Here is a 24446-nt window from a genome sequence, read left to right on the forward strand (position 1 = left end):
TGCAACAGTCTGCTGACCGCTGGCCATCCTGCTTGGTCCAGCCCTTTGACAGCTGTCCGTCCTGCTCACTGCAGCCCTCTGATGGCTGGCTGACCTGCTTGCTCCAGATCTGTGAAAGCTGTCTGTCCTGCTCACTCCAGCTCTGTTTACTGCTGGCTGCCCCATTCAACCCTGACATCACCCCCCCCCCCCCCAACCCCACCCTGCCGACTGCTGGCCGTCCTGCTTCGCTGTGTATCAGCCCTGTGACCACTGGGTGAGGAACCATGATTAATGGAAACATTAAGAAAAAAGCATAAGAAAAAAAGAAAAGTAAAGCAGATGGAGTAGACGAGCTGGGCTAAGGAGCCTGTGTGTTGCGCTACTACTCTGCCACCATCTTGGTAAATTTCTATTCCTATTTCAATTTAACACTGGACCACCCCAGGCTTTATATTTTTCCATCTTTCCAATTTTGTGCATTTCCCCAGACCTCTAATATCCTTAACTGTTTGCACATTCCTTCTTTCTTTAATGACTTAACCTTCATTTTCTGTTTCTCTTGATCATGTTTCCAACACCGTTTTATCAGTTTTCAACCAGTTTTCCTGTCCACGTCTCAGTTTTAATTTCAGAGGAAGGAACTTTCACCCGAAATGCCACTTTGTCTGTTTTCTTCAGGGCCCTGCTGTATGTTTCCAGCAATTTTTGTATATTGGCAGGCTTGTAAAGTAACAAGGCTTGATATAATCATTTTAACTCAAATCTTTTGATTGTTAAACTGTTTTTGATCTTCTTGCAGTTCATTCATGCTAAGCATATTCCCCACACTCTTACTCATTGGTTTTTTGCTCTATACACTGCGACGAGGATCCATGGCAGCAGGCCGTGGGGGGCGAAGTGGCGGACTCTTCAGTGTGGGAGAAACAACAGCAAAAATGCTGAAAGATGACATTGATGTCAAATTCAAGGATGTTGCAGGATGTGAAGAAGCTAAATTAGAAATCATGGAATTTGTTAACTTTCTGAAAAACCCTAAGCAATATCAGGATTTGGGGGCCAAGATCCCAAAGGTATTGAAACAATATTTTAAACAAACCTACATTCATAATCTGAAGAATGTTTGAAGCAGCAGAAAAAAGTGTGTCATCTTAATTGCAGGAATGTTCAAATTATGATGCCTTTCCTGAGGAAGAGCACAAGACCATAATGTATATAGATAGTGCTCGCAAACCTTCCTGTTTTGACATATGAATCAATAGTTTGTCTGAAAATATATGTGACATGTAGGATATTAAAGAGTAGGACAAGAATATCTCAACCTTAGAGGTGAACAATGCAACACTTCAGAAGTACTTTGGAATGTTCCAGGATTCATGAGAGCTACAGTTGATTTTTACATTATAAATTTTGCTTTCCTGAAAGGCCATTGTCATGCAGAGCATTAATTCATAAAGGAAGTCAATCTGATTGTCCTGTTTAGTTGTTGAGTTTTTACATGTAGGTTATTGAAATAGTGCAGTGCACAATTAGAAAATGTATCACTTCAAGCTTTCAAAAAATTAGAAAATAGATAGTATCCATGTCCAATTTATGTTACAACATCTATAAGGGAGGATAAAACATAATTCAACACAGTTTGAAACGGTGTTGTTTTGTTGATTCTAAATATGCCCTGTATTTGTAGTAATGATCTGTCATTGGTTACAGGGTGCAGTTCTGTCTGGACCACCAGGAACTGGGAAAACCCTGTTGGCTAAAGCAACAGCTGGGGAAGCAAATGTTCCTTTTATAACTGTTAATGGATCTGAATTCCTGGAGATGTTTGTTGGTGTTGGACCAGCCAGGGTAAGAAAGGAAATTGCTATATGTCTCCTGAACTGAGTATTTTTTTAAGTATTACCACCCTTCAGTTTGGTAACCAGACCTGAACCAAAGCTGATACTGGACCTCATGTAATGAGGCATTTGATTTAACTGTTAAAATAATGAATAATCATTTCCATTTTGAATAATTTACTTGGTTGTTTGTAAAACCACGTTTTTAAAATTCCTGATCATCCATATTTTTGTTCATTCCCAGAGCAATCAAATAAGATTTAAATTTTTAAAAAGATGTAAAATGCCTCAGAACTGAAGTCGTTATATTTGACACTAGCAAAAGAGAGACAGTCATTGCAAATATAGTAACATTTTATGGATGTTCTAAACGAAATGCATTTAAATTTGTTTTTCCCATTTTCTCATTTTGTGTTTTTCTCTCTGACTTGACTTTTTTGTTCTAATGATGCTTGTTGAGCTAAAAAGTATTTGTTTTAGCCTATATCCTATACCGTATCCTTCCTTAAACATGAGATGAGCATCCTCTGTTTATTAAGCCTTTTGTTTTAATTGCACTAAAATGTCAATAGGAGAAGAATATTTTAATATAGCTTTGCCTATTATTCACATGTAATCCTACAGAAAAGCTGACCAAAGATCAAGTGGAGATGCCCATGCCTGATCTGCAGCTGAACTATGTTGGATACCATTTTGATTCATTGTGTTTTAGTTTTCCTGTGCCTGAAAAGAAAATACAGGCTGAATCAGAATATTTAAATACAGTGGTCAGTAGCTGAGTAGCCCTGGCAGGACTCAAACTGAGCACAGTGCGCGGGTTATTGCAAAGCAAGTACATGAAAGGACTGTTGACAATCCTTTCTATAACATGGTAAATGAGAGTAGAGTGATGGGCCGGTAATTGACCAAGTTGGATTTGTCCTTTGTTTTGTGCACAGAAAGGACTGGACAACTTTCCACATTGTCAGGTACATGCCAGTGTTGCAGTATTCTGTAATAGCTTGACGAGGGGTGTGGCAAGTTCTGGAGCACAGGTCTTTGGTACTATTGCTAGAATCTTGTCGGGACCCATAGCCTTTGCAGTAGTTATTGCCTTCAGTCATTTCTTGATATCACGTGGAATGAATGGAAGTTTCTGAATTGCTGAGGATTTCTCGAGGAGACTGTTCACTGTGGTCAGTTAAGCTTGAAATTGAGCTACTCCATATTTTCTTGACAGTGTTTGTTCAGGAGTTCCTGACAGATAGCTATCAGTCAGCTTTTACAGCTGGGTCCCTGAAGTCTACACACCTGTCCCCTGCAGCAGGTTTAGAATGCAAGCTTACTGTTTTTATTTAGTTGGTTCCTTGGCATTTCGTTTTTCTACCCTTTCTCCTGAACATTGCAAAGAAAATCTCTCTGTTCAAGTCTCTCTATGCCCATCTTTGAGCTGGAGTTTGCTGGGTTGTAGTTGAATGCCTTACATTTCTCAGGCTGTCTCCCTGTTCTGGTATTGAGATGGTTAGACATACTGCAGGACAAGTACTTCAGACTTAGTTGCTGTGCTTCTGTTATAACCCCATTTATTACCATTGCTTCATTGGGGGTTTCCAGATGTGGATTGACGGTGGCCTGTCCTTGTCTGCTGTTTTGTTTTGGTGCCTGCTGTGTCTCACAAGAACAAAGATACTGTGTTAGCATGTGCTAATGAGGTGTATGTCCATCATGGTAGAAGAGTATGGATGGTGTATGAAAGATGACATTTGAGTGAGGAAGTAATTGCGAGGCCAGTGCAGGAAATGAAGTGTATTGCAGTGAGTTTAAAGGATTGATTGAAATGTTGGGGCCTGGGGTGGAGGTGGGGTCAGGATGAGGTTTCTGAGTGAAATTTTTAAGGAGAAAATGATCAAAGTTAGAACTGGAGTCTTGGTTTAGAGGCCCTTATCTGCACAAGACCTGGCTGCAATAATGGCGCATGCATTAACCCACTATTCTGCTTCCATCCTGAAGAAGAGCTATATTAGACATTATGTTTCTCTCCACACATGCCATTAAACCTGGGTTTTTCCAAGACTTTTATTTCAGATCTCCAGCACCTGAAGTATTTTACTTTTACTTCTGCTAATACTCTCTCACCTGCCTGCAGGAGCAGTGCTAAAACTTTAGGTGCTTATTCCTGCATTACCTCGGTGTTCCTTGTAATTTAGTCAAAATGCAATTCCTGTTAAATAGGTACAGTCTGTTTTCAGTGACTGCAAAGACTCCTAATTTCCTCTCTCCTGTGCCATCCCACACAATAAGAGAGCTGCCAATAAACAGAGTGATGCTAGCAGCTCACCAATTTTAGTTACATGAGGCATAAATGCAGTATGGTTCCTGCCTTGTGCATGTGTAATTCACCATGTGGAGCAATCAGGCTGCAAATTTCCCAGCCAACTACAACCAGTTTTGTAACCATAGAGCTTTGTTTATACACCTTTAGTGTGAAATGTTGTTGAACAGATACAACATAAGAGGTATAACGTAACCCTCTAGTAACTCAATATGAAGAATTGTAGACTGCCTTGGGCTTAAATGCCTATTGTTTTGCAGATCATCTGCTATATCGATGGGTACTCACTTTGTAACTGTTTTCCCACTTTATCTCATACACAAATCCTTACTTTCAGGTTTGCAGTCTAAGACCACCCGCATTTTGATTTCTGCATTCATTTATAATGTATGTTTGGCTGTTATCTGAGTAGTTCTAGACGGATTTAATTGGATATTAGTGAATTAACATTGCTATTTTAAGCATAACATTTTAAGATAACAAGCATTGGAGATCCTGGCAATTGTTGAGTGGTGATTTCCTATTTCAGGTGAGGGACATGTTTGCCATGGCACGGAAGAATGCTCCATGCATTCTCTTCATTGATGAGATTGATGCTGTTGGAAGGAAGCGGGGTAGAGGAAACTTTGGTGGACAGAGTGAACAGGAGAACACCCTAAATCAGCTACTTGTCGAGATGGATGGTATGTGACAAGGATAATTGTTGACATGATTGGTACTTGAATAGTGCAAAAATTCATTTGACTTTCACTGAGGGTTTCAAAATACCAAGCATGCATATTGTACCTCTGAAAGGATTTTATGTAAAATATACTGACACAGATTTTCTGTAATACTTTTCTGTACAGTTAAATACCCTCTTCCCTCCTACCCCTGGCAATGCAGTCCTTCATTACGCGTAGGACCTGAAGCTAGTTTTTGTTGATAAACTTCATACTGAATTTGTCCAGTGTATTCACAAGTGCAGTCACCTATTGCAGTATCAAATTGGTAAAGCACTGAAAACTGGATATTGGGCTTGAATCAATTGGTGTGATGGAGGGAAATTCCAAACCTCCTTATGACTAAAACGCAAGATTCTACAACTATTTGCAACCACCAGTGCTGCAGGATGGGGGTTGCAAATAGTTGTAATTTCAACCTGGATTATGTCAGTAAAATTTCTGGGAAAACACAAACTGACCATAAAAGTTTCTGTAAAGATGTGAAGAGAAAAAGATTAGTAAAGACTAAACAATGTAGGATACTTGCTGTCAGAAGCTATGGAGCAATAATGGGGAACAGAGAAATAGCAAACTAATTGATTTCAAACTTTCGGTCCTGTCTTCCCAAAAGAGGGTACAGATACCTCCCAGAAATGTTATGAAACCAAGGGCCTGGTGAGATTGGAAAATTGAAGAAAATTAGTATTAGGAAGAAAATGGTTTTGGGGTAATTAATAGAGTTAAAGGCTGACAAATCCCCAGGGCCTAATAATCTACAATCCAGAGTACTAAAGAAACCGGCCCTGGAGTTATCGGATACATTGATAATCATCTTCCAGAATTCTATAGAACCTGAAGCTGTTACTACAAATTGGAAAGTGGCAAATGTAGCCCCACTGTTTAAAAGACAAGAGAAAGAAAATACAAAGATTTACAGGCTAGTTAGCCTTGCATCAGTAGGGGAGAAAATGCTGGAGTCTGTTACAAGATATTTGGAAAGCATTAATGTGATTGGACAAAGCTAGCATGAGTTATGTAAGAGAAACCATGCTTAACAAATCTACTAGCTTTTTTTTGAGCTTGCACCTAAGGGAATAGATAAGGAGAACCAATGGATGTGTATTTGGATTTTCAGAAGGCTTTTGATAAGGCCCCTCACAAGAGGCTAGTGGGCAAAATTAATGCACGTGATAGGGTATAATATATTGACTTGAATCGCAGATCAGTTGACAGACTGGAAACGGAGTGTTTCTTTCAAAAAGCAGGCAATGATTCGTTGGGTACCACAAAGATTGGTGTTCGGACCACCAGCTATTCATGATATATATGTTATGACATGGATGTGGGAATCATTTGCAACATTTCGAAACCTGTGATGATATCAAACTAGACAAGATTGTTTATTGTAAGGAGGAGGCGAGGAGGCTTCAAAGTTATTCAGCAAGTTAAGTGGGGCATGCAGGGGCAGATGCAATATGTGGTGGTTAAATGGCAAGTTATACATTTCATTATGAAAAGCAGAAAGAACGAGGTTTATTTAAATGGCGGTATATTGGGAAATGTGGCTGTTAACAAGCACCTTGGTGTCTTTGTACACAAGTCAATGAAAATAGACAGGCAAGTGCAGCAAACAATAAAAAGGCAGTTGGTGTATTAGAACATGGTTTGTATTCAGAAGTAGTGCAGTCTTACTGCAGTTACATAGGGTCCAGCGAGACCACGTCCAGAATATGAAGTACAGTTTTGGTCTTCCTTCTGAAAAAAGGATATACTTGCCATGGAGAGAGTGCAGCAGAGGTTAACTTGACTGATAGCAGTGGTGGCAGGAATGGTGTATGAGGAGAGATTGGTTTGACTGAATCATTATTCACTTGAACTTAGAAGGATGAGATGAGATCTAATTGAAATGTTTAAAATTCTAACAGGGCTAGTCATACTAGATGCGGGAATGATGTTTTCCCTGATTAGGGAGTCTGAACCAGGGGTCACAATCTCCGGATACAGGGTAGGTCGTTTAGGATTGAGAGTGGGACACATTTCTTCACTCAGACGGTAGTCAGCCTGTGGAATTCTCTATCATTGATGACTGCAGACCCAAGTCACTGAATACAATCAAGAAAGATACAGGTAAATTTTTAGTTTTTAAAGGCATCAGAGTGTCCCTTGAGAATGTGGGAATATGGGTTTGAGATAGACGATCAGCCATGATTGTATTGAATAATAGAGCTGAATGGCCTACTCCTGTGCATAATTTCTATGATTCTAACCTACTGAATTATACTTATTATCTCACCTCACGGCCTTTCAAAATGTATGGTTAGTTAAATACATGGCTAAGTAATATATCAAAGTAATTTATGGCTTTCAAGCATTGAATGTATATTCAAACTAACAATAAATAAATCTAAAATGCTTTCAGCCATGGGTAGAACTCTGACCTCAGTTTCAAGTGGGGATGGGTCCCGATTCAAAAATCTAAGCATAGAATCTGAGCTGATACTTCAGTAGAGTAATGAAGGAGTGCTGAAATATCAGAGCTGCTCACTTTCAAATGAGATGTTATACTGTGGCCTCATCTACTCTCAGACGGATACGGAAGAACCCACAGTACTATTTGAAAAAGAGATGTTGGTTTCATTCCAGTACCTTGATCGACATTTAAACATTGGCCAATAACTAAAATAGCATATGTAAATTGGTCATTTCATTCTCATCGTTGTGGAAACTTGTCCAAATTGACTTCTGAATTTCCTACGTTACAACAATGACTGCACTTTAAATATACTTCATTAGCTAGAAAGCTCTTTATGGTGTCCTGAGGTTGTGAAAAGAGCTATATTAAAACAAAAGAGCTATATTAAAACATGGAGTGATGAGTAAATATGTCCCTCTGAGACAGGCAAGAAGGGGTAAGATAAAGGAACCTTGGATGACGAGAGCGGTGGAGCTTCTTGTGAAAAGGAGGAAGGTAGCTTACATAAGGTGGAGGAAGCTAGGGTCAAGTTCAGCTAGAGAGGATTACATGCAGGCAAGGAAGGAGCTCAAAAATGGTCTGAGGAGAGCCAGGAGGGGGCACGAGAAAGGCTTGGCAGAAGGAATCCGGGAAAACACAAAGGCATTTTACACTTACGTGAGGAATAAGAGAATGATCAAAGAAAGAGTAGGGCCGATCAGGGATAGCATAGGGAACTTGTGTGTGGAGTCTGAGGAGGTAGGGGAAGCCCTAAATGAGTTTTTTGCTTCTGTCTTTACGAAAGAAACCAACTTTGTAGTGAATGAAACCTTTGAAGAGCAGGTGTGCATGCTGGAATGGATAGAGATAGAGGAAGCTGATGTGCTGAAAATTTTGTCAAACATTAAGATTGACAAGTCGCCAGGCCCGGACCAGATTTGTCCTCGGCTGCTTTGGGAAGCGAGAAATGCAATTGCTTCGCCACTTGCGAAGATCTTTGCATCCTCGTTCTCCACTGGAGTCGTACCTGAGGACTGGAGAGAGGCAAATGTAATTCCTCTCTTCAAGAAAGGAAATAGGGAAATCCCCGGCAATTATAGACCGGTAAGTCTCACGTCTGTCGTCTGCAAGGTGTTAGAAAGGATTCTGAGGGATAAGATTTATGACCATCTGGAAGAGCATGGCTTGATCAAATACAGTCAACACGGCTTTGTGAGGGGTAGGTCATGCCTTACAAACCTTATCGAGTTTTTTGAGGATGTGACTAGAAAAGTTGATGAGGGTCGAGCTGTGGATGTGGTGTATGTGGACTTCAGTAAGGCATTTGATAAGGTTCCCCATGGTAGGCTCATTCAGAAGGTCAGGAGGAATGGGATACAGGGGAACTTAGCTGCTTAGATACAGAATTGGCTGGCCAACAGAAGACAGCGAGTGGTTGTAGAAGGAAAATATTCTGCCTGGAAGTCAGTGGTGAGTGGGGTTCCACAGGGCTCTGTCCTTGGGCCTCTACTGTTTGTAATTTTTATTAATGACTTGGATGAGGGGATTGAAGGATGGGTCATCAAGTTTGCAGACGACACAAAGGTCGGAGGTGTCGTTGACAGTGTAGAGGGCTGTTGTAGGCTGCAGCGGGACATTGACAGGATGCAGAGATGGGCTGAGAGGTGGCAGATGGAGTTCAACCTGGATAAATGCGAGGTGATGCATTTTGGAAGGTCGAATTTGAAAGCTGAGTACAGGATTAAGGATAGGATTCTTGGCAGTGTGGAGGAACAGAGGGATCTTGGTGTGCAGATACATAGATCCCTTAAAATGGCCACCCAAGTGGACAGGGTTGTTAAGAAAGCATATGGTGTTTTGGCTTTCATTAACAGGGGGATTGAGTTTAAGAGTCGTGAGATCTTGTTGCAGCTCTATAAAACTTTGGTTAGACCGCACTTGGAATACTGCGTCCAGTTCTGGGCGCCCTATTATAGGAAAGATGTGGATGCTTTGGAGAGGGTTCAGAGGAGGTTTACCAGGATGCTGCCTGGACTGGAGGGCTTATCTTATGAAGAGAGGTTGACTGAGCTCGGTCTCTTTTCATTGGAGAAAAGGAGGAGGAGAGGGGACCTAATTGAGGTATACAAGATAATGAGAGGCATAGATAGAATTGATAGCCAGAGACTATTTCCCAGGGCAGAAATGGCTAGCACGAGGGGTCATAGTTTTAAGCTGGTTGGTGGAAAGTATAGAGGGGATGTCAGAGGCAGGTTCTTTACGCAAAGAGTTGTGAGAGCATGGAATGCGTTGCCAGCAGCAGTTGTGGAAGCAAGGTCATTGGGGTCATTTAAGAGACTGCTGGACATGTATATGGTCACAGAAATTTGAGGGTGCATACATGAGGATCAATGGTCGGCACAACATTGTGGGCTGAAGGGCCTGTTCTGTGCTGTACTGTTCTATGTTCTATGTTCTATTTCCTTTATTTCTACTATATTTTTCTCATTTAGTTATAAATTTGAAACCATCTGGTACAGTTTTCCCATGACACTTTTGGTAACTCCTTCATTTTAACTTGCAGCAAGCCTTACAGAAGGGAAATGCTGGTATGATTTCATATGAAAAAAAGTTACGTTTAAATCCTCAAATTAAATAACACCACTAATGGAGTGCACAGTATAATCCCTCTGTCATGTCCTTGAATTCACTGTTCACAGTGCCATGAGATCCCATGAATGTATTTATATTATGTGTGACCCTCCAGTTGCTGCCTCATTTCTATTTGTAAGTTTTGAGAGTGGTTAATATTGTTAAAGCTAATATTTTTTAACCTGCAGGATCATTTTAATTAACAGAATGTCAGTCGCTTCACATGGCTACAAGTCAGTAGCCTTGGTAATCAAATTTAAAAAGATCATCAGACTGAAATAAACCTAGTCATATAAATGTGACCAATTAATTTCATGAATTCAGGATATTCTCACATGCACTGTAGTTACACTAATGTTCTCCAATACGTTAGGCATTAACCACATGTCATTAATTTGGAATTAGGTGTGATGAGTTGCATTTCTAGCTAATAAATTAAACTATAAGTAATGGGCATGTGATTCTTGTACAATGCATGGAGGTATTCTTTAACCATTATCTGCATTTATTTCGGAAGTCTGGAAAGGAGAAACAAAGTACTGATATGTTTCCATCTACAATGTATGTACAATGTATGTACAATATGTAGCCATCTACAATCCGACCCCACTGCCCAAGCCATTTTTCCATCCCCACCCTTGTCTGCCTTACGGAGAGACCGCTCTCTCCGCGACTCCCTTGTCCGCTCCACACTCCCCTCCACACTCCCCTCCAACCCCACCACTCCCGGCACCTTCCCCTGCAACCGCAGGGAGTGCTACACTTGCCCCCACGCCTCCTCCCTCACCCCCATCCCAGGCCTCACGATGACCTTCCATATCAAACAGATGTTCACCTGCACATCTGCCAATGTGGTATATTGTATCCATTGCACCCAGTGTGGCTGCCTCTACATTGGGGAAACCAAGCGGAGGCTTGAGGACCACTTTGCAGAACACCTCCGCTCGGTTTGCAACAAACAACTGCACCTCCCAGTCGCAAACGATTTCAACTCCGCCTCCCATTCCTCAGATGACATGTCCATCATGGGCCTCCTGCAGTGCCACAATGATGCCACCCGAAGGTTGCAGGAACAGCAACTCATATTCCGCTTGGGAACCCTGCAGCCCAATGGTATCAACTTGGACTTCACAAGCTTCAAAGTCTCCCCTTCCCCTACTGCATCACAAAACCAGCCCAGCTCGTCCCCTCCCCCCCCCACTGCATCCCAAAACCAGCCCAGCTCATCCCCTCCCCCCACTGCATCCCAAAACCAGCCCAGCCTGTCACTGCTTCCCTAACCTGTTCTTCCTCTCACCCATTTCTTCCTCCCACCTCAAGTCGCACCTCCATTTCCTACCTACCACCTCATCCCACCTCCTTGACCTGTCCACCTTCCCTGGACTGACCTATCCCCTCCCTACTTCCCCACCTATACTCTCCTCTCTACCTATCTTGTGTTCTCTCCATCTTCGGTCTCCCTCCCCCTCTCTCCCTATTTATTCCAGTTCCCTCTCCCCATCCCCCTCTCTGATGAAGGGTCTAGGCCCAAAACGTCAGCTTTTGTGCTCCTGATATGCTGCTTGGCCTGCTGTGTTCATCCAGCTCCACACTTTGTTATACTGATATGTTTGACAATTTTTGTACTTTTATTTCTTTGATACATGTTGGTTATTGTGAGAATCATGTCTAACGTTAACATCAGGGTAACATCTGCAACACTGTATGGAGAGAAGAGTTGTTTTTCTGGCCATTCACCTATCAAATTACTCGTGTAGACCAGCAATACAAAGCATATCCAAGAAATTGTGGGTGTCAGAGCAACAGGCAAGCAAAGTTCAACCCCGTTCTGGTGAGAGGCCAGGTTGGGTGTGGACCCATCTTGAAAATAAATAGCATTATTATGAGGGAAAGTGGTTATAGATGGCTTCTGTGAGTAGTTCATTTGTAGAGTTGACTGCAGCAACGGAGACTGATCAAAAACGTTTGAAAATGGGCAAAAGTTGGTTTATAGATGATTGGAGAAGTTCATTTTACCTTTGTAGAATTGAAAATAAGCCACTTTGCCTCTTGTATAGAAAGTTGACAACTGAGAATGATTTTGAAGAAATGCTTGAACCTGTGCAACAGTAAATTTCCAATCTAATTGCATTGGCTACCTTACTTATCTTCTCTATCAATATTAACACTGTTTTATATTTGCACGTACCTGATCATCCTTTTACCTAACATCTTAATTTTTTATTCTCCTGCTAGGATTCAATACAAGCACCAATGTTGTTGTTCTGGCAGGAACAAATCGACCTGATATCCTTGACCCAGCTCTGATGAGACCAGGGCGATTTGATAGACAAATTTATATTGGTAGGTTGACAACTAATGAATTAGGCCGCTAACCAAGTTCATGACATACTTTGCCAGCTCCTACAGTGTGGATAAGATCAAATTATTGGTGGTAGGCTTTCTTGCTACAGAAGCTGAGTAGCAGAGCTGATTTGAAGTTCCTAATTTGGCATGATTTAAACTGCATTCGAACCTTCATGGTAGAGTTCGGAAAGTACTATGCTTCTTTGCTGTAGGCTGCTTACTTTATGTATACTTTAAACAGGTGCAGTCTCAATATATAAAGTGTGTTTCTGCATCCAGGCTCCAGTATAATTAACCAAATTTGTGCAAAAGAATTTTAAACATACATTACACCCAAGAACAGTGCATTTGTGCTTTCTGCGATCTTCTGTTGTGGTTCAAGATTCAATTTACTTAAATCTGGCCCTTCCCAATAAAATGGAAAGTTAAAAATCTTTTCATGTCAAAAAGATGTTGCTTTATTAAGAATTTGGCTAGTGTACACCAAAGAAGCTATTAAATGATCATTCAGTTTCTCAGTCATTTCCAATGATTACAAAACCAATTGATCAGAGGTGGAATTTTATTGAAAATTCTTACTTTTGGATTAACTCACTTTTAGCAGTATTAACAAAACTGCACAAGTTTTCCATTTAAATATATCAACAAATATTTTGGGAAAAAAAAATTACTTTCTGTTACAGTGCTTAGTCCACGGAAGGTTTTGTTTATGATTATTCAAGCATATGTTGTGCATAATCTCCCAATTCTGTTCAAAACATAACCACTACCCTGTAATGTTCAGTACTGTTCACCTGATCTTTTAAAAGCAAAAATCTTTCATGTGCAACATAATTGACTTGATAAATGCAGTTTGAGTTTTTATTAATCTGTAGAACAGTGTTGCCAGCTATTAGCCTAGATGGTACAAGAAAGAAATTAGGAAACCTAAAATATGAACAGTTAAGTGTCTGTACCAAAGTCTTTTATGGCATTGGGAGATCTTCCATGATATAAGAATGATGCTATTTATGTCCCAGCAATATTAAAAAGAAGATCCTATTTTAAAATGTTCAGCATTGCTGTGCTTAAGATTATAGCAAACATCAGTCACAATAAATTCTGAAGAAGAGTCATCCTGGACTGAAATCCTAACTCTGTTTCTCTCTCCTCTGATGCTACCAGACATGCTGAGTAACACTTTCTGTTATTATTTCAGATTTCCAACTTCTATAGTAGTTTGCTTTTAATCTTGGGTTCTCTTTTGCCACATTAAATATATCATTTTCCCTCAAAATTTTCAAATGGATGTAGTTGTCCCATGTTGCTTAGCTGTTTCACAACAACTTTAATACAAAAGAAATGATGATGTGATTCTTTCAGAATTCCTGAAGATGAAGTGGATATCATTCATGCCATAAACCGTTTCATGTAAATTTGTGTCACAGTTAGGATCCTTGTCTCAGACTCTCTTAAATTAAACAATTGACATTGTTATAACTAAAATAGAAATGTAAAATATATCATGCATTTTTGTGCATTCCAAAAATAACATTGTTTTACAAAATCTAATCAGTGTTTTGAATATATTAGAATACCATTTATTCACTGGGACCTCAGCCAGCTTTGTAATTTATCTCAAGTTTGACTGGATTTGTTTTGACTTGCAGGTCCACCTGATATTAAAGGACGAGCATCAATTTTCAAGGTTCATCTCAGCCCATTGAAGATGAACTCTAGTATCAGTAAGGAAACATTGGCACGTAAACTAGCTGCACTCACTCCAGGGTTCACTGGTGAGTCTTTGACAGAGACAGAGAACATAATTATGCAGTTAATCTTCTGTGGCTTAAAACTTGTAAGCAAATTTATAACTAGGCCTTATGTATTTAATCTCCAGGTATTCATGAGACAAAAGAAAAGGTTGAATGAATGTTGCAGCTCAGACCAGTGCAACAGTTTGAAAGCAGACTTTGTCGCAGTAAAGGCATTGACTCATAACCATTATTTAGACAGATTTGGTGAAATGTGGGTTTGCATATCATAAAGTGATTCACGATGTTGGATTTAAATCCATGCCAGAATGATGCAGTGTAAATCTCCCAGCTGGATCGCTATTTGATACATGTATCGTTAACATTTATGTAGTCCTTAATGACTTGTGGGTTGAACGGTCCCCTTCTGTGTTGTAATGACTCTGTAACTCAGAACCTGATGGTTTACTATTAAATTGCCATGTATGAATCTGTGTTTTACAAGGAGACATCTCACATTAAGATTGGACCAATGCAGAAGTAGTTTTATCTTGCACTTGATTATTTATCTGCCTAACGTTTAGTGAGTTTAACTGTCCTGACAGTTGATAGAAGAAAGGCAGTTTTTATTCCCTAATGCTGAAACCCCCACAATCCACAAAAATCAAGATTTTATTACTCATAATTGACACTGACAGAACATTTTGTGTTTTGCAGGTGCTGATATTGCCAATGTATGTAATGAAGCTGCTCTGATTGCTGCTCGTCATTTAAATGAATCAATCCATGTGAAGCACTTTGAACAGGCAATAGAACGTGTGATTGGAGGTGAGATTGACTTGAAATGTGCCTGCTGAGCATTTAGCCACAGTTCAGCGATGTACCTGTTAAGTGAATTGGCCATGCTAAATTGCCCATAGTGTCCAGGGATGAGCAGGCTAAGTGGATTAGCCATGGGAAATGCAAGATTACCGGGATAGAGTAGGAGGGTAGGTCTGACTGGGATGCTCTTCAGAGAGTCAGCATGGATTTGATGGGTGAAGTGGCCTTCTTCCACATTGTAGGGATTCTGTATTAATGATTTTTCTACTTAATTTTTTCTTTGGCTTCTCAAATTGCCGAGTAGTGACCTTTCTTTGGCTTCTCAAATTGCAGAATAGTGATGGTCACTGGTGATGACTGTTCCACTAGTTGCACGTTTAAGCAAGCTATGATCTTGAAAGGGAACTTGGAGCTTCAGCTGCTGGTGAAAACATTTTGTTTATTCCATATTTGTATAACTTTTGGTAAAACTATAGTTAGATCTTTCAAATTCTTGATTCTGTGCTGCTCCCAACTCTTTTGGTTCTTGTGAGAAATCAACCAAACTTAAATCTCTGCAAAATTAGTCATCTTTACTTGATCCGTGGGAAAAAGTGAGGATAAAACCAAAGTGTGTTTTTGGGAATAACTTCTGCAATGATTAGGAAAGCCAGTCTTGCATTTCTTTGCATCTGTGTCATTCTTACAATGATTGCTGAACAGAAAATATTTCTTCCAAAGGTATGCAGGTTAGGGAGATTGGTCATGAAGTATACAGTACAGAAATTGGCCAACTAGTCTGTGCAGGTGTTTATACTTCAAACATGTGTATTCTCAATAAATCTACCTGAGCTCAGCTTTCAAATGTATCTATTGTAGGTTAATCACTTAAACTGATCTTTTTCGACATATGCAAAATATTCAACCAAATCAGTAATTTGCATTTTAATGTTGATGAACTAAGTGGTTTAGTATCTTCTCAGAGTCTATCAAAGCCAAATTTCTTTCTTTCTTAATGTTGCAGCTTGGGGATATTAGATGGTGGGATTTAGAGTTATTCTGTTGAAAGTTAAATGCACCTGAACAGATTGCTATCTTTAATACATTTAACAGCTGCCTTCCTAAAAAGAGACTCTATTGTAGCATGTTTCTTCCTTTTAAAGTTGATTATGATTTGAAGTTACTGGTTTCTGAGGTTCTGTTTACTTTCTGTCTGCATGATAGAATGAATAATCTTAATTCAGCTGCACAATCAGATATAGAAAGCAATGATAACAGTTAGCAATGTGAGAGCTTGTAATTCAATGCAGTATTAGATTCCAGCAAATCTGTTGTGATCGTACAAATTCCTATGATTGCTTCCATTTTATTGTACTTGGAACAACTTTAATTTTGGCTGTCTTCTGAGGCTTGGTGAGGAGTTTAGTCCTGGTAATCTTTATATTGTCGCACTATTTCTTATACTTTAATAGCAGGCATGTTGCATGCGATAATATCTCCCAATGATGCTATAATGTGCAAGTGCCAGTGTGGGACTGGGTTGGACAAAGTCAGAAGTCACACAAAACCACGTTATAGTCCAACAGGTTTATTTGAAATCACAAGCTTATGAAGTGTTGCTCCTTCATGACCTGAATGTAAAAGAAGGCATATTTCTATCCATGTTCTAAGATAGCAGCAAATGAAATCTGAGAATCTAGTGTGCACAGAAGTACAGCCCTGAAGCTTAGCAGTTAACAGCAGCAGGAGGACATCGGTAACAGTAGGCTAAAATAAATGACCTTAAAAAGACGCAGTTAGGTGCAAAGTCATGTGACAGTGATCAGGGCATACATTGTAGTCTAGTGTACAGGACAGTCCCAATGACAGGAGGCATTGACATCACTGGAAATCACGTGCAGGTAGGCTTCCATCTGTGGAAAAGCACACTGCTCAAACACAAGTCAAGTTACGTTATAATGTAGGCAATGTGCTTTAAACATTTGGGTGAAATTTGTAGATTGCATTAAAATTATTGAGGAAAGGGACTTTAAGCAGTGAAAGAGAAGGTACTAGCAAGGTGGAGGGTGAGTGCTGATGGGTGACCATGGATGATCAGAGATTCCAAAGACAGTGCCTTGCCAGCCTGGGCACTTAGGGTTAGGATTAGGTAACATGGTCAGTTTATAATGTCTGTTGCCTCTTTGTAGTTAGGGAAGACTCTGAATTGTGATTTTGTATCCGTATGTATATGTGATGAATATATCATCATCATTGAGCAATTTCAATCTGTATGTCGACAATTTGTGTTTGTAAAATTTAATCAAGCAGCCACCTATGTTGTTTACTCTATTTATCCCTTATAGACAAGGCCATCCTCTTACCACTTCATTGTATACCATAGCACTCAGAGTGATGTAGAGCTGTACAGCACAAAACAGACCCTTCAGTCCAACTCATCCATGCCAACCAGATATCCTAAATGAATCTAGTGCCATTTGGCAGGTTTTGATCCACATTCCTCTTCCTATTAGTATACCCATATACACGACATATTTGAAATAAATCTGTCTTTTCATGAACATCAGAGATTTTAATTGCTTAAGTATCCAGTTCATTCATCATTATATATCATTTCGAAAATGGAGTAATGCAGGAGTGGAAAGGATACGCTAAGCATCTAAACTGTGATCATACTATGGCTTTAAGAGGTGTATTTTGTCCTGTTTTTCTTAAGGAGAAAGGTAGAGACAGAAGTACTGCTCAAAGCCAATAGAGTAAACAGCTTTTGAGGCCTTGGGGTGTTTTTTTTTTAAAGAATAGAAGCAGCCAGGGTGGGGTCATGTTCCCACAGAACCAGGATTTTTAGTTTTAGCTTTCAGCAGTTGCTAGATCAGAAAGCTGGACATGGAAGCTCTTATTCCTCTCTGTGTTACAGCTAAAAGTTAGGGTTCTCTTTCTGCTCCTAGGATTGTTTGTGAGACAATCTATTTCACTGAATTTACCTTTGCCAAGGGTTTATTTATGGGATGTTGCTGTATTGGAACAGTGAATTAGTAGTAGTTAATATGCATATTGTTTTGTTAAGCATTTTGATATGGTTACGGTTAAGCCAATTCTTTTATTTTTATTTTGTCTGTACTTACACTTTAGTTTTATACTACGGTTAATGTTGCTTAAAGTTTCTGAAGAAGGGTCTAGACCCAAAACGTCAGCTTTCCTGCTCCTCTGATGCTGCTTGGCCTGCTGTGTTCATCCAGCTCTACACCTTGTTACTTCAGATTCTCCAGCATCGACCATTCCTACTATCTCTTTGCTTAAAGTTAATAGGTTGACCAAGTGAATTTCACCTGGAATGCAGTGCCTTGCACTTAGCTTTAAATTAAGAAAATGTTAGTGCGTAGACTGTCTTCTTAATATATTTTGAGGGGGTTTGGTCTGCTCCATAACAAAAACAAAATTTCCCTGAACAATCAATCCATTTAAATCAACATCTTTCTTTTGCTGATCATATTTTGTTCTTTGCTTCATTTTAGGATTAGAGAAAAAAACACAGGTCTTGCAACCTAATGAGAAAAAAATTGTTGCCTACCATGAGGCTGGACATGCTGTTGTTGGCTGGTTCTTGGAACATGCAGACCCTCTACTTAAAGTAAACAACAATCGCTGATGTTTCTATTTTGAAGAAAAGTATGAGTGAATATTTTGACACCAAATAGGATATAAGAACTTGGCAGCACAGTTCAGTTGAGTGATAATTTGTGCGAATGAATGGAAGTTTTCCAGCTTTACACTTTGATTCATCTAACCTGAAAGTTGTCATTCCCAAATTGTTTGCTTGACGAACATACTAAATGGGAAACAAGAAACAAAGAACTGCAAATCTGAAACAAAAACAAATTGCTGGAGAAACTCAGCAGGTCTGGCAGCATGTGTGGAGAGAAGTTCTGCAAAAGGGCCTCTGCACCTAAAATGTTGAGTTTGCTTTCTCTCCACAGATGTTATTAGACCCACTGAGTTTCTTCAGCAATTTCTGTTTTTATACTAAAGGGAAAGCTTGATTCTTTCAAAGATAGAAGAATTTGTGGAACAAAATATTATAAAAACAAATGATGAATTACGTGGGAATTTGTTAGCACAGTTTTTGTTATATGTTTCTTGAATATGAACATATAAATTAGGAGCAGGAGTGGGCTATTAAGGCCCTCAGGCCTGCTCTGCTGTTCACCGAGATTATGGCTAATCTGATTAATCTCAATCCGTATTCTCGGCTACCTCTGAAAAGCTTCCACCCTTTTAGTGATCAAGAATCTATTTATTTCTGTCATTAAATTATACAGGGACAATGCTTCTCTCACCTTTTGAGCAACAGATTTCCAAAAACTCAGGACCCTCTGAGAGGAAATGTTTCACCTAATCTGTGTTTCAAGGAGGCAACCTCATATTTGTAACCAGTTAGCAGAAGCTAAATGGCCATTTTCAACCACAACAACCCAAAAAGAAGGCTAGTTTTATGATTTTTCATTTTTAGGAAGAGATATATCATTCTCTTTATGGCAATAAAGGAAAAGATTACCAAGGAATAATATCCATTGCATTGTATGATATCAGTTGTTTAAAAAACACCAAACAGTTTAATTTCTGAATTATATGATCTTCCCATTTTGCCAAATTCAGATTGTGATTGCACCTGTTTCTAATTATCAAATTGGAAAAACATAAAACAGTTCTTTTCATTTATTTTTGATTTTTTTTATCACGAAAAAAGCTTTTAAAATATATTCAGTTCATGTTTCAAAGGTGAAGCTAAAGAAATGGAAACATTCTAAGTGAAAAGCATTTGAAGTAGATTGGTCCTGTGTGTGTATTGAAGGTTTATGATCACTCAATATAGCAAATTATAGGCCAGATTTAAAGAAGTAATAGAATATAGAACATAGAAAAGTACAGCACAGCGCAGTACAGGCCCTTCGGCCCACGATGTTGTGCCGTGGAATAATCCTAATCCAAAAATAAAATAGCCTAACCTACATTCCCCTCAATTCACTGCTGTCCATGTGCACGTCCAGCAGTCGCTTAAATGTCACTAATGACTTCACTTCCACGACTACCACTGGTAAACTATTCCATGTGCTCACAACTCTCTGGGTGAAGAACCTCCCTCTGACGTCTCCTCTATACCTTCCTCCTAACACCTTAAAACTATGACCCCTCGTGGCAGTCAGTCCTGCCCTGGGGAAAAGTCTCTGGCTATCAACTGTATCCATGCCTCTCATTACCTTGTACACCTCGATAGTAATGTTTTATCTTGAAATTTTTACATCCTTAGATATACAATGTCTAGCTGTTTCTGCAGGTCTCTATTATACCTCGTGGGAAAGGTCTTGGCTATGCACAGTACTTGCCTAAAGAGCAATACCTTTACACAAAAGAGCAGCTCTTTGATCGCATGTGCATGATGCTTGGTGGTCGAGTGGCTGAGCAGATATTTTTTGAACGCATCACAACAGGTGCCCAAGATGATCTGAAAAAAATCACACAGAGTGCCTATGCCCAGGTAAACCTTCTTTCATATCTCATTATCATCTCAATTATTTCCTTGGAGTTGGAAAAGTATTAGCTCCAACTAAGGATATCCATCCGAAAGAGCTGAGTTTGAATCCCAGTTCGATCTGCCAATCATTCTGGGGATTGTCAAATAGAGTTTCTTCAGTTTCAAATGAGTCACCCAGGATAGGAGGTCACCCTCCTTGTACTTTTTCTCCTGGGAGAAGCAAAGTTTTACATTGTTCACTTACATTTCATTCTTTCATCCTGGTGGAGTAGAGCCAATGGTTACATTTTTTTGGAGACACTAATATTGATGCCTTAATATGTGGTAGTTCTTTTTATAACATTGTTTTCATCACTGAACAGAGCCATGGTTAATATAGGTTGTCTAAGAATTGAGATACAAAATTTAATGGTTTGATATGGATGTTAATTTTTTATATCAAGAGATTTCAATTTTAATTAGTGCAGTTAAAGAGAGAGTATTTTCAATGCAGTGGCAAATGCTACCCAACTTTACCTTGCTAACTGATTAAATTGGCATTTTTTATTGTTTTACAGGATGTGGCTGTCAGTAGCAACTGTCTTATCAAACTCTTCTGATTTGCTCATCTCTGGCAACAAATTTTCTGAGCTCGTAGCTTTCTTCATCTCCAAGAAAGCGATCATGCAGCAACCTGCTTTAGCTTCTCCTTCACACCGAAGTTAGATCTTCCTTTTCTTTGTTCTCTAACACTCTTTGAACACTTGTCTTTCTCTTCATTTCTCCTCTTTGTCTTTCACTCCTCTGTGCACATGTGCCCCCTTTCACACTGATATCCTTATTACCTTTTCTTGGTTCTACTTTTGCTCATTGTTATAAAAGGCCCTCTTTGCTTAGGTATTGTCTCATACTTTTAAAAGTAAGAGATCTTGGCCCTCACTAGCACCTCTCCCATCTCATTGAAACAAAGAAATTAGGAGCAGGAGTAGGCCACTTGACCCATTGAGCTACTCCACCATTCAATGTGATTGTGGTTGGTCCTTCTCTCAATGTCATGTTCTTGTTCTCTCCCCTTAAGAATTCTAGATAAGCTCTAGAAATTCAACTCTACTCATCACTGCCTTCCACTCCAAAAATCATTTGTTCGGCCCTCGTCTCTTCTGTCCGCTAATAAATTTTCAATCATGCAGATATATTACCAACAGTCCCGTGTGCATTGATTTTGCGCATTAAGCTGTGAGGTGGGACTTTCTTAAGAACTTTATTATTAAAAAATCCAATTCACCACATCCAGCTGATGTCTCTTATCTGTTCTGCGAGTGACATTCTGCAGTGTATTTCTCAAACAGGATTTCATTGTCATGAATCCATTCTGACTTTACATAATTCCGTTGATATTTTCTAGGTGTTCTGTTATCACAATTTTAATGGTAGACTTCAGTGTATTCCCTACCACTGATGTCAAGAATAATTGGTCTGTAATGTTCAACTTCTCCTTTCTTGCTTTTTTAAATATTGGAGTTACGTTTGCCACCCTCCAGTCTCCCAAGTCTGCTCCAGAATCTACGGAATTTTTAAAGGTGATAGCCAATACATCCTCAGTTTCAGTGGCCGCCCTTTGTCATATTCCTGGGATATAGATTATCAGACCCAAGAAATTTATGAGCTTTCAGTGCCATTAATTTCTCTAGCACTGTTTTGTTTTTTGCTGATAATTTCCTTCAGTTTCCCTTTCCCAATTTTCTCCAGTATTTCTGAAATATATCTTTCTTACCTCCTTGTTCCAATCCTGTCTCCGCAACAACCTTTTTGGTTGAATCTTCCTAATCAAGTTATGCCCCTGCCACACCACTGACTTAGCCCTAAAGAAAGCCACGTAGCATTTATGTGGCAATAATCCTTCATTTCTCCTCATTCTCTAAAACCTGTGCGGTCAATTATATAATCCTCCTCCAGAATCTTTTTTCTATTATCAGCTTATTGAGACTTCTCTCATTTGGATTCCAGTAAGACAAAGCATTTCAGAAATTGCTTCTTTGGCCAAACAGTGCTACCACTGCATGGATCTTCCATGTGAACGCTTGACCATTGGGCTGGAACCAATAATAATAAAAATCCATGACTGCACCTTTACCTTGTAGTAACCTTACCTGCATGCACGAAAGCAGATTCCTTGTTTGAGCTTATGATAGTCTGCTGGCCTCTTTGCAAAGTGCTTGACCCAAATGGAATGTTGTATTATCTATAACATTAAGAAGACCAAAACTACACATTCACACCCTGTACCTTCAAACTTTGCTCCATCTTCTCCTTTCCTAAAATTGAGATCATTGTGTATCAATCTGAATTTTGCTATGTACCCATTGATATGTATGTTTCAATTAAATACTTTTGGAGGACCAGAAGAATTCTTGAATCTTTAAACAGTTTTGTTATCTCAGGAGGCTACCACCATGTGATCAATGCTGACATGTGCATAATGATACAAAAAGCAAGAAAGCCCTGCTTTAATGTGTATATATTTAGTTTTACTCAGTTATGCTATTAATTATTTAAAGAATATGTAACCTGTTAAACAATCCAATAAGTGATGAACCTTTACTGTGGAATTTTGCACTTTATAGTAATGCATTATCATCAAGTTTCATGGAGCTGTTATAGGAACTGTGCACCTAATCAGCTGGTTCAGCAAAAGTTAGAAATTGAGTTTGTCACATCTGCTCCATATGACTCAGCAATTCATTTGGTATTCTCTCTATCTGGGAGTTCTGATCTATTATGAATTTTTTTTCTCCTCCTGTTTTACAGATTGTTCAGTTTGGTATGAGTACAAAACTTGGGCAAGTTTCCTTCGACCTTCCACGACAAGGTGATACAGTTGTTGAAAAGCCATACAGTGAGACCACAGCACAGATTATTGATGAAGAGGTTCGGGCTCTTATTGGTACAGCAAACGAGAGAACCATGGCATTGTTGAAAGAGAAGCAGCAGGAAGTTGAAAAGGTAATTGATTGTATAGATACTAGTGCAGGAATTATGCTCTATCAGGTTGTCCTCCTCCACACTACTATTCTTCATATTTCAGTTTCCTGATATTTACCAACTGGTAAATCATTCTGGTTTCTCTTGAGATGTTATTTTGGAGAAATAACATTCTGCCATTTCCTTGCTTACAATACCAATGACCCCTCAGTCAGCAGAGGGAAAGCTCTCCACTGATTGAAGACATACTTAGCACCAGGGAAATTGTTGTGGTTATCTCAGCTCTAAGATGCTTTGCAGGGGTTCTTCCGCATCAGATCTCACCATCTTCAGCTGCTATATCAATGACTTTCCTTCCATCATAAGGTCAGAAGGGGATGTTTGCTGATGACTGCACAAGTTTCAGTGTGATTCAGATTTCTCAGATATTGAAGCAGTCCATTTCTAAATGCAGCAAAACCTAGACATCCAGTATTCTAGTATCCAGGCTTTGGCAGTAAAGCGATAGTAATATTCACAAACACAAGTGTCAGTCTTTAACCGTCTCCACCAAGAGAGAACATAGAACACAGAAAAGTACAGCACAGTACAGGCCCTTCGGCCCATGATGTTGTGCCATGGAATAATCCTAATCCAAAAACAAAATAACCTAACCTACATTCCCCTCAATTCACTGCTGTCCATGTGCATGTCCAGCAATCGCTTAAATGTTACTAATGACTCTGCTTCCACGACTTCCACTGGCAAAGTATTCCATGTGCTCACAACTTTCTGGGTGAAGAACCTCCCTCTGACGTCTCCTCTATACCTTCCTCCTAACACCTTAAAACTATGACCCCTCGTGGCAGTCAATCCTGCCCTGGGGAAAAGTCTCTGGCTATCGACTCTACCCATGCCTCTCATTACCTTGTACACCTCAATCAGGTCACCTCTCTTCCTCCATCTCTCCAGAGAGAAAAGTCCGAGCTCAGTCAACCTCTCCTCGTAAGACAAGCCCTCCAGTCCAGGCAGCATCCTGGTAAACCTCCTTTGCACGCTCTCCAAAGCCTCCACATCTTTCCTATAATAGGGCGACCAGAACTGGACACAATATTCCAAGTGTGGTCTCACCAGGGTTTTGTACAGCTGCAGCATAACCTCGCGGCTCTTAAACTCGA

At 39.6% G+C, this 24446-nt stretch overlaps 1 protein-coding gene across 1 annotated transcript in view; it reads left to right on the forward strand.

The window, feature by feature from the left end:
• The window catches only part of LOC125459649 (AFG3-like protein 2), a 51302-nt gene that overhangs the window by 22138 nt on the left and 4718 nt on the right, over positions 1-24446 (forward strand). Inside the window, exons 8-16 of the mRNA XM_048546275.1 lie at positions 782-1052; positions 1690-1827; positions 4658-4811; positions 12151-12258; positions 13911-14036; positions 14712-14822; positions 18311-18426; positions 20131-20331; positions 23116-23310. Of these exons, the coding sequence (XP_048402232.1) occupies positions 782-1052; positions 1690-1827; positions 4658-4811; positions 12151-12258; positions 13911-14036; positions 14712-14822; positions 18311-18426; positions 20131-20331; positions 23116-23310 (1420 nt within the window). The remainder of the gene's footprint in view (positions 1-781; positions 1053-1689; positions 1828-4657; positions 4812-12150; positions 12259-13910; positions 14037-14711; positions 14823-18310; positions 18427-20130; positions 20332-23115; positions 23311-24446) is intronic.

This window comes from Stegostoma tigrinum, chromosome 16, assembly GCF_030684315.1.
Source record: "Stegostoma tigrinum isolate sSteTig4 chromosome 16, sSteTig4.hap1, whole genome shotgun sequence".
NCBI classification, from domain to species: domain Eukaryota; kingdom Metazoa; phylum Chordata; class Chondrichthyes; order Orectolobiformes; family Stegostomatidae; genus Stegostoma; species Stegostoma tigrinum.